Below are 10,087 nucleotides of genomic sequence, written 5' to 3' on the forward strand. Positions count from 1 at the left end.
TGATAGAGTCTCCCCAATCATCAGGAACCATCTCTTCTTTCCATATAAGAAAGGTCCATTTATGAATCCTGCTGAAGAATGCTGTCCCTCCATACTTGTTAAGTTCAGCCGGAATGACAGGAGGACCAGGGGCTTTATTACTTTTAAGGCACTTGATTGTTTGTTGAACTTCATTTATTGTGGGGGGGGGAGCCACATTCACGCCATTTTAAATACTACTGGGAGATTTTGGTTCCTGCAGGTCATCAGCGCTACGACTTAGATTATTGCAGCGCTGATTATCATCTATTGCTGTGGAGAGTTGGTGCTGGTTAAGTAGTTTGTCAAAGTGCTCCTTCCAGCGATAAATTATTTCGGTATTATTCGAGAGTAACTTGCTGTTTTCATCTTCGACAGATGTACTAGTAGGCTTATGTGATTTACTCCTGATTGATTTTAGGAGCTGATACATCTTCCTGGTGTCCGATCTAGAGGCAGCGGCTTCCATGTCTTCAGCGATTTTCTCCCAGTACTGGTTCTTATCATTCTTAGCCGACTGATGGCATTCTCTTCTCAAGCGTTTGAACAACTCCGATTTTCTTTCCGATATCTGTTGCTTTTGCTCAGCCAACTGAATTGTGCGTCTTGACATCCACTTTTTGGATAGTCTTTTGCGGTATCCTATCGTAGCTTCCGCAGCCTCGTGGATTGTATTGCGTATGGTCAACCGCTCTTCATCCAAACTTTGAGTTTGCTCGTTGTTCGCTTGTACTGGGAGAGCTTCAAAGCGGTTAGACAACTCTAAGCAGAATGCCTGTTGTATATTAGGATCATCGAAGCGATTGGTATCAAATCTCCGTGGAGGTTTCCTCTTGGGTTGTGCTGCAAGTCGTAACTTTAGATCTAACTTGACTAGAAGATGATCCGACCCATGTTTCGAGCCAGTATCTGCTCCAATGTACAATCTACTATTCGTAGCCATTCATTTCCAACGGCGGGATATGAGGATGTAATCAATCTGGCTTTTTGCTCTACCATCTCTTGAATACCATGTGGCTCTGTGGCTGGGCTTGTGTTTGAATAAGGTATTGGTAATGACCAAATCATTCGTCATGGCAAAGTGAAAAAGTTTTGATCCCCTGGTACATCTAACCCCAAGAGCGAAGTGGCCAATGGCAGACTCAGCATTGGATATTTTCCCCCAATTCTGGCGTTAAAGTCGCCTCCAATAAAGATGAGGTCTCGTTTTGGGACTTTCTTAAGCGTACAAGTTAGAACTTGGTAAAAAAGATCTGCTTCGCTCTCCATTGCGTCTGTGGTTGGAGCATAAACTACAATAACTGATATGTTGAATAGGTGGCCTTTGAATCGCTCTCTTGCTACTCTATGTGAGATAGGTTCCCACTCTAGAAGTGACTTCTCTGATATGGGGCTTAAAACGATGCCCACTCCACCATACGCAGATCCACTAAGGGACCCGGAGTTGAAAAAGGAGAAAGAAGTGTCGTGCTCAGGAGTTCTAATCTCTGAGCCTTCCACAATGCCGTTGATTCGAGTTTCTGAAACGCACATTATGTCTGTTTTGTAACCCAACAATCCCCCAGAGATAAACGACTGGGTCGTTAGGCATTTCATTGAGCAGACGTTCCAACACCCTATTCTGAGGGGTTGTCTGTTTCCGAAGTAGTACCTCAGCTTGCCAATTTTTAGGAGAAGGCGCTGATGAAACCTTCAGCGCATCGCTTGCCGGGGATGCCGTAGTATGGGCTTGCCAATTTTTCGGAGACGGCGCCAATGAAACCTTCAACGCATCGCTTGTCGGGGATGCCATAGTATGGGTTGGACTCTTTATATTGACTTGCATTTGGACGTTTCGTGGAAATATATTTAACCAAGCAGGTCTCCACTCCCTGATGGCACCCTCTGCGGTTTGGCCTAGCAAGAATTGGGATAGGTAATTCCGGCCGTTTCCACCTGACTACCACGATGAGGAAACCGCAGTAGGATTTCTCCTATGTTTAACTAGAGACGGAAGACTAGACTAACCTGAAGGGGGGGGCACACCTCCCAAACCATCAGGACCATCCAGACTTTTTAAACCCAACCTAGTTCACAAGAGCTTTTAGTCAAAAGTTTTTCCCAAAGTCACCCGATCAAAATTTTGAGATAGCCATTTTGTTCAGTATGGTCGGAAAATACAATAACTATGTCTTTGAGGATGACTTAATTCTCCACAGTCTCCGGGGCAAGTTATGAACTTTGTCTAATGTTTACATATAGTATTGGTTATTGGAAAATACACAGAAGTTTTCAGGGGAATTTTATTTGGTAGTTGGGGGGGGGGGGTCGGGGTTTACGTGGGAGGATCTTTCCATTGGGGAAGGGACATTTATATGAAGGGGGCACCGGATTTCCCAGCATTATTTAAAAAAACGATCAGAAATTAAATTAAAAAAAACAATTTTTTCAAGTGAAAGTAAGGAGTAACATCAAAACTTAAAACGAACAGAAATTATTACGTATATGATTGGGTTCGCGCCCTAGTCGTTACCTCGCTCTTTACGCTAAAGTTTTTTTTTACTTTCATCAAAGCTATTTATTCTCATTAACGGCCTTTTTGATTAAGGGGTCATTCTTAAAGAATTGGAACAAAATATGAACTTTAGCTTAAAGAGCGAGATATTGACTAGGGGACGAATCCCCTAATGCACGTAATAAAAATTTACGAATATAGAAGTTCTTTACATTAGTTAATTCGTAAGTTACGTCAGATAAAAATTTCAAAAAAGCCATTCAGCCAAAAAAAACTAAAATTAATATGCAAATTTCGTTTTAATTATTCATGTACGGTGAGCCAAAATCAAAGCTGCATTAATTCAAAAACGTTCAGAAATTAAATAGAAAAGAAGTTTTTTTTAACGGAAAGTAAGGAGCGACATTAAAACTTGAAACGAACAGAAATTATTCCATATATGAAAGGGGCTGTCCCCTCCTCAACGCCTCGCTCTACGCTAAAGTTTGACTGTCTCACAACTTTATTTTTTTAAACAATAAAAAAAAAATTAGTGTAAAGAGCGAGGTGTTGAGGAGGGGACAGCCCCTTTCATAGACGGAATAATTTCTGTTCGTTTTAAGTTTTAATGTCGCTCCTTACTTTCAGTTAAAAAAAAAAACTTGTTTTTTTATTTAATTGCCGATAGACTCTATCATTCAGAGAACAAAAACCAAAGAGGCCTCTAAGTTTGAACCAAGGAGCGCATTTGTGCAATCCTATGATACTGCAAATGACGGAATTTTGCAATCTGTCAAGGGACTTGAAAAGGGAAGGTGAAAAATTCACAAGAACATACCTCCAAACGATACTTTAGGCTCAATGTAAAGTTTTTATAAATGAAGCAGAATTGTCAGAGTGAAATCGCATTTTGATGCCACCCTTCTTTTTGGTAGAATAATTCTTGTAAGTAAGGTCATTCTTAAGCAGAAAACACGTCCATGCCATTTTGAACTTGAATATAAAATTATTCCAAGAAATTTTGCAGAAATGGAATGGGAGTATTCTTCAAACGCGCAGTATAGTAGTATACGGGTAAAATAGCAAAAGTCAATAGTGCATGTTGACATATACTTTGTACTCTAAGATGTGTTTCCTTTTTTTAGATCTGAAATGCCAAAGCTCAAGGATGTGCCATCACTTTACAGTCTTGCCATTGATGTACTTGAAGACGAATTTGTTCAATTTGTCAAAGAAGAGTTATGTCTCCAGTCAGATGAAGACCAATTGTTCTGTATCTATTCACCTGAAATATTTAGCTCTTATGTTGAAATGGTTAAAAGTCTCGTATTAACTAATGTACCTGTTGTTGCCAGACAAGATCTACTTGATCATATCTTGAAGAAGATGGATATGAGTAGCACTGTGCGATATACTGCAGTTGAGATTCTTTATGAGAGTGATTGTAAAAATTTTATCCCAGGTACTTTTCCCCAGTCTTATCATCCAATGATTCTTTCAAAAGTTATATCTGAGTGTCAATCCTTGAAATTTATTGATCTGACATATTTTTGGGTAAGAGGAACAGACAAAAGATACTTGTCGCAATTATTTAGCAATGCCAGAAACCTTACTTCAATTGTGATACCTCAAATATGTGATGATGCGTTATTGTCTGTTATTGGAAAATGCTGTAGCAATGTTTCATTTCTTGATATACAAAATTCAGTCAATGTTACAGAAACTGGTATTGATAATTTAATATTCTCTGATAATGGAAGTATTAATTCAATATGTATGTCTCTAGTCGTTTTCAAAATTGGTGGCCCTCGTTTGACCGCAATTTCTCCATCTAAAATGTCTTTCCTTCTAAAATTTGCACCATTTGTAAGTAATCTTGGGCCATACGCTTATTGTGGAAGACTGCTTGAAATTATGAATGAGGATCTCAAACATCAACCTACAAATCTTTATTATGTCCATGATGCTTATACTACTGACAATCAAATGATAGCTATAGAAAAGATGGCACCACAGTTGAAAGGGGTGTATTTTGACACCCCTAATGATGAGGCTATAGCACATTTGTCCTTGTTCAAAGGGCTCATGAAGTTTAAAATTCGCAAAGCATTTTGGATAGATATTTTTGTACCTGCTCTCCAAATGAAAAATTTACAAATACTTGAATTAATCAATATTCATGGCAACATTGATCTGGCTCATATAGGTAAATTCTGGCAATTGCAGAAACTGGTAATTTACCATTGTGATAGATTAGTCTCATCCGATTTCACCTATCATTTCAAAAATTTGAATTTCTTGGAGATATATTACACCGAATATTTTGATAATGTATTATTACATATATTAACACATTCTCAAAATTTGGAGCACTTAAGCTTAGGCTATTTTGGAACTATTAGTGATGAAGAATTGATACCCATTTTATCATTTGATAAATTGATAAATTTAGAAAAGCTGTGGATTGCCCGTGCTGAATTTTTGTCATGGATGTCTGTGGCCGCCATCCTTGATTACTGTCCAAAATTGAAGAGTATTGGAAGGATGGAAAATTGGAACTTAAACAAGGGAGAGCTGGAAAAATTTAGAGAAATGGCACAATTTTCGAATTGGGATCTATTGTTTTGGGAATTCTTTTCTTAAGACCGCTGTTGTAACATAGCATGAGTTGCTTCAACACCCATAATTTGCATGACATTATCTAGCTGGTTGGCTGATATTCCTTCTAAATTTAGTACAGAATTATCGTCGATATGCTATTAAGGACATTCTAAAGTTGTGAAACATTGCAATTTTTCTTATAAATTCATTCTAAAAAAAATATTGCTAAATTTAAAGTAAGTGAACTTAACATAGTGGCTTGGTTCTAGGAAATGAATCTTGTCTTATCAATACAAACTAAAGCTTGGCAACAAAAACAACCTGCAAAGGAATAAACCATAGCAATCATATCAATTTCAAATATTTACAAAGTTTTATCCCTAACACGTAGCTTGCAAAACCTTATGAAATAGCTATCTCGTCCTAGTTTTAAATCTGTATTGTATATTATCCTTTTTTTTGAAGATTTTTGCACATGTTTGACCTGTTTATACATATAATTTAGAATTCAATAGACTAGTTTACACCGACATTTAAAAGGGAAGGATTATCTGCATCGTAGAAATAGACATATAGGAATAGATGATTTAATGAATATCGTTGCGCATGACATACCTTTTTTTTATTTTTTTTGTGCAATTTAGCCAGGCTATAGGTGATTTTTGAGGAGGAAGATGATCTAAGCTAATATACTGCAATAAAAGTGGCAGTGATGGTCAAGTCAATCTAGTTGTTTGCCTTCAAAATTATTATTTGTCTGCTTTGTAACTACCTTTACGGAGTGTTTTGTGTAATTGCTTGGTGCTAAAAAAAAGTAAAGTAAGTAAAATATGCTGTAATAATAGTGACAGTGATGGTCAAGTCAATCTAGTTGTTTGCCTTCAAAATTATTATTTGTCTGCTTTGTAACTACCTTTACGGAGTGTTTTGTGTAATTGCTTGGTGCTAAAAAAAAGTAAAGTAAGTAAAATATGCTGTAATAATAGTGACAGTGATGGTCAAGTCAATCTAGTTGTTTGCCTTCAAAATTATTATTTGTCTGCTTTGTAACTACCTTTACGGAGTGTTTTGTATAATTGCTTGGTGCTAAAAAAAAAAAAAGTAAAGTAAGTAAAAGTAAGCTTTTCAAAAAAAAAAGCAAAGAGCCATATTAAACCAAGGAAGAATAGGAATCACTATGAATGAATAACTGAGGCGCAAAACGAACAAAAATTACAATGAATAATCAAATTAAATTGAAAACAAAGTGAATTTGCCACAAGCAATAGTAGGACTAACTTAGCCGTCTAAAGGCAAAAGCTTGTTTTGCGCATTACTGAAAACAATTTTTATTTCTAGCAGTGTCTTTATATTTGTTATAACGTCAGCAATAACACAACAAAAAATTCATATCTCAAGGCTAATCAAGATTTACAAATTCAGTTATGCTCTCTCTCTCTCTCTCTCTCCTTCCCAGCCTCTCAGATTCTCTAAACGGCTTGAATGCCATCTTTATTCCATTGAAAACAATGCGTATTTTGAGCTGTGGGGTTTTACATGTCAAACTATCAGCAATAAAAAAAAAATGAAGAAAATCACCTGAATAACAAGTTTGAATTATTATTTAACCATACTTGTCCTCGTCTTTGGTTTAATTTAGCCCTCTATTTTTTTCTTAAACTTTCAACAATTTTTTTTTTTTTTAATTAATTTCTGTTCGTTTGTAATTGATATTGTTCCTTGGATGATCTTTACTACAAACAGTATCCTGTTGCACTGGTTTTATTCACATAAGAATTCCACGTAATAAAATATCTATAAGGAATAGCAAAGGAACAAGGAGCCAGTTGAAAAAGTAAAGGCAGTTAAAGTATATTGCTAGAAAAATGAAATTCGGCTAAGGGTATATTACGGTGCTCAACGTACTATTTGGTGGCACAAATCTACGTAGTTACATTTGCACCGCTCCACTTGGTTTTAGAGCAAAGAAAATTAATTAAAGTATAATTGGAATTTTTATTGTTGCAATATTATAAATATTGTTTTTAAATTGTGTAAATGTCTATTAAATTAAAATATAAAGTAGCCAAAATCAAATATTGTTTTTACCTTTTTGGAAACTTTATCAATAAAAATTCAGCTTATTTGCGTTTTCACATTTCGTGCTGGACAGAATTTTGTTTCATGTCCCCTTAGTGGATGGCTCATTTCTAATTGTTGCCTTTAATTCTTTTTAAATATATCAAGGTCGCACCAATTCCACAAGTACGCATAAAAAATATGTATAAAATAAAACTTACCTTACAAGGGATATGAGATAGCAAAATACTAGTTCTTTGACGTAAATATATAAGTAAGTTTGGTATGCAAGTTTTATTTAGTGTTAAGGATATTTGTTTGTAAAACAAGAGTCCTTTGGAAGCGAGAAGGGGGTTAAATTCAGCCCTAGTTCCCCCCCCCCTTCTTCTACTACATACGTCCTTGTCAGTATATTGATGTCAGGGATTTCTGTATTTGGTCAGTTTTGAATCAGTGTTTTCTCAATTTCATTTAGTTCAGTCACTAATTTTTATATTCTATTTAATTTCTACCCATGCTCAATGAATATCTACTTTAAAGTCACAGTTTATACAATATTGACATTTTGTTGTCTTGTGCCGCCTTTTCATATAGATCATATCATCCCAAAAATTGGAGAGAGGGCCTATTAGATCGTAAATTCTGATATCTAGTGCCCTTTCTAAGTCACAAAAAGAATTAGTGTTCACCCATCCACTTACAGAGGACTGAAATGATTAAAAATAATTTAGGTAGAAGGTTTAACCTGAATGGTTCAAATCCTCAAAGACATCCCTTCAGGGGTACCATGGTGCATACAGCCCCAGGAACAAGGGCTTTAAGCTACACGAATAGCTGAATTAATAACAGAGCCTTCGTGGATACGTTTTTTTTTCGGTAAAAACCTGGACATGTTGCGCTTTGTTGAAGTCGAAACCATGCGAAACTTTATGATTTCTATAATTCGTGGACACAGGGAGGGAGGAGGTCTTGAAGGAAAAAAAAGCTGCACACGGAAATAAATCACACACCCGAACAGAAAGCGTCAAACCTACTGAAAAAAAAATTAAAAGCCATAGCATTTTTGTGTTCTTTGATCTTAAGTGAGATGCGAAACTTGAGGAGGAAGAAATTAAATTACGAAAGCAAATTACAAGCTTCAAGGCCTCTTTTATAGCTATCTAAGTTCGTGTGATAGAAGTGAGAAACTCCAGCTCTATAGAAACCACTTACCCCTAAAAATGAACTTATAAAAAAAAAATAATTCAAATCTAGGATAATTAATTGTAAGCTATAAAAGTTCTTGTTTAATTAAGCTACAAGTAAAATTCCACGAACTAAACAGAAGGCTCTCAGTCTACACAAATTGAAATTCAATCTACAGGATGCGTATTTAATGCGACTCTTGTCGTACTCCTAATAATCAGGGTTTTATTCCTATGGTTGATTAGAATAGAAGGAAACAGCTAAAAGTTAGATCAACATTAAAACGAAACGAACTTGTGATATAAGAAGTCAAACTTGGAAGAAACATAGTTAACAGTGAACTCTTGAGTATGTAGTGGAGAGGAGGATGCGAGGAGAAGATAAAACATGTGACTTTAAAGGGCTTACCTGCATGGCAGAAGTATCCTTAGAGCAGCGGTTCCCAACCGATTTTGGGCCTTGTCCCACCTGGGCATTTGTAAAATTCAGATGCCCCCCTCGTAATATTTAAGTCTTGTTATTCAAGTTTTATGTGAATATACCTAAAGCTAGCAGGAGTTGCATCTATAAGCGAGAGAATAGCGAAAACCCGTATAAAATATTATACCAGGATTCAAGCTTATGGAGAGTGACACCCTGTTTTCACTCTTTGTCATGGGAGCACTAGGTAGCAGAATGAACTTGAACTTGACTTTATTTAACAAAAACATGTACATGAATTTTTTACAAAGGGGAAGAGAGGAATCTCGTAATGTCTCCTTTATCAAATAATAGGAAAAAGAAATTACACTTCCCGCTAACATAGCTTCAAAAAAGAAAAGAAAAATTGATAACAACATAACAAAATTTAAAATAAATTTAAAGAAGAAATGAAAAAAAAACATAACTGAACTATCGAATCACGGAGATAGGGATGAGATTTACTTAACAAATTATAAATAAATCAATAATACAATCAATCCCCGCTACTGTAGGCTGAAAGGACCATCTTTTTCAATTTCTTTTTATATATGTATAGTGATGGTGATTCACTTACTAATTCAAATAACTTATATTTATTCGCAATCTGAGGAAGTTGATATCTTAAACTGAGCCTTGATCTCTCATTTTTAACAAACGGGAAAAGAAACTTAATCCTAGCTCTTGATAAATGTCTATGTTTATTTTCAACCAAAAATTTCATACTATTGAAAAAATGATCTTTATGTTGGATTTTTAAAAACCATATGACCAAATTAAAATGAAAAATTTGTTTTAAATCAAGAATATCAAGAAATAGAAAAGATAGTTTTAGTTTCAGATAATTCTTCTGTCTTCCTAGGGTGTGCTAAAAAATGGTCCAGGATTCTTATTGATTTATATTGAACATTTTGGAGTCCTCATAAGTGTGAAGGGAAAGTCAACATCCAAACGCTCGGACAATACTGGAAATACCAATCATTTAATGAAAAATATAAAGTTCTCATGATTTGGTATGGAAACAGAAACTTTAATCTATGGTAACAACCGAGATTCCTGGACACTGTTGCTTTAAGTTTACTAATATGCGCCTTAAACGACAGAGTTGAATCAATATAAATACCTAAATATCTAAATACATCTACTCTTTTTATGGAGGAAGCTCCAATATTAATAATTTGAAATGACACACGCTTCACTGACCTCGAACTTCTCCCAATAACCATAAATTCCGACTTCTCTAAATTAGGTATTAATCGGTTATCATGAAACAAGAATTTACATTCAAAGCAA

General features: G+C 35.5%; 3 protein-coding genes across 3 annotated transcripts; 1 reads left to right on the forward strand and 2 right to left on the reverse strand.

Annotated features, from left to right (window-relative positions):
- Window positions 1-208: 208 nt before the first annotated feature.
- Window positions 209-961, reverse strand: LOC148939392 (uncharacterized). Its single transcript, XM_089106863.1, has one exon. It carries the CDS (start codon window positions 959-961, stop codon window positions 209-211), a length of 753 nt encoding a protein of 250 aa, XP_088962989.1.
- Window positions 962-1,089: 128 nt separating this feature from the next.
- Window positions 1,090-1,551, reverse strand: LOC148939393 (protein CFDP2-like). Its single transcript, XM_089106864.1, has one exon. It carries the CDS (start codon window positions 1,549-1,551, stop codon window positions 1,090-1,092), a length of 462 nt encoding a protein of 153 aa, XP_088962990.1.
- A 2,058-nt stretch (window positions 1,552-3,609) lies between these two features.
- LOC148939394 (uncharacterized) lies at window positions 3,610-8,536 on the forward strand. The gene has a single exon (XM_089106974.1). The coding sequence runs from the start codon at window positions 3,644-3,646 to the stop codon at window positions 5,132-5,134; it is 1,491 nt and encodes a 496-aa protein (XP_088963100.1). The 5' UTR covers window positions 3,610-3,643; the 3' UTR covers window positions 5,135-8,536.
- The last annotated feature ends 1,551 nt before the right edge of the window (window positions 8,537-10,087 follow it).

The sequence above is a fragment of the Artemia sp. Qi Xiang Cuo genome, chromosome 21 (genome assembly GCF_049724085.1).
Source record: "Artemia sp. Qi Xiang Cuo chromosome 21, ASM4972408v1, whole genome shotgun sequence".
In the NCBI taxonomy this organism is placed as follows: Eukaryota; Metazoa; Arthropoda; class Branchiopoda; order Anostraca; family Artemiidae; genus Artemia; species Artemia sp. Qi Xiang Cuo.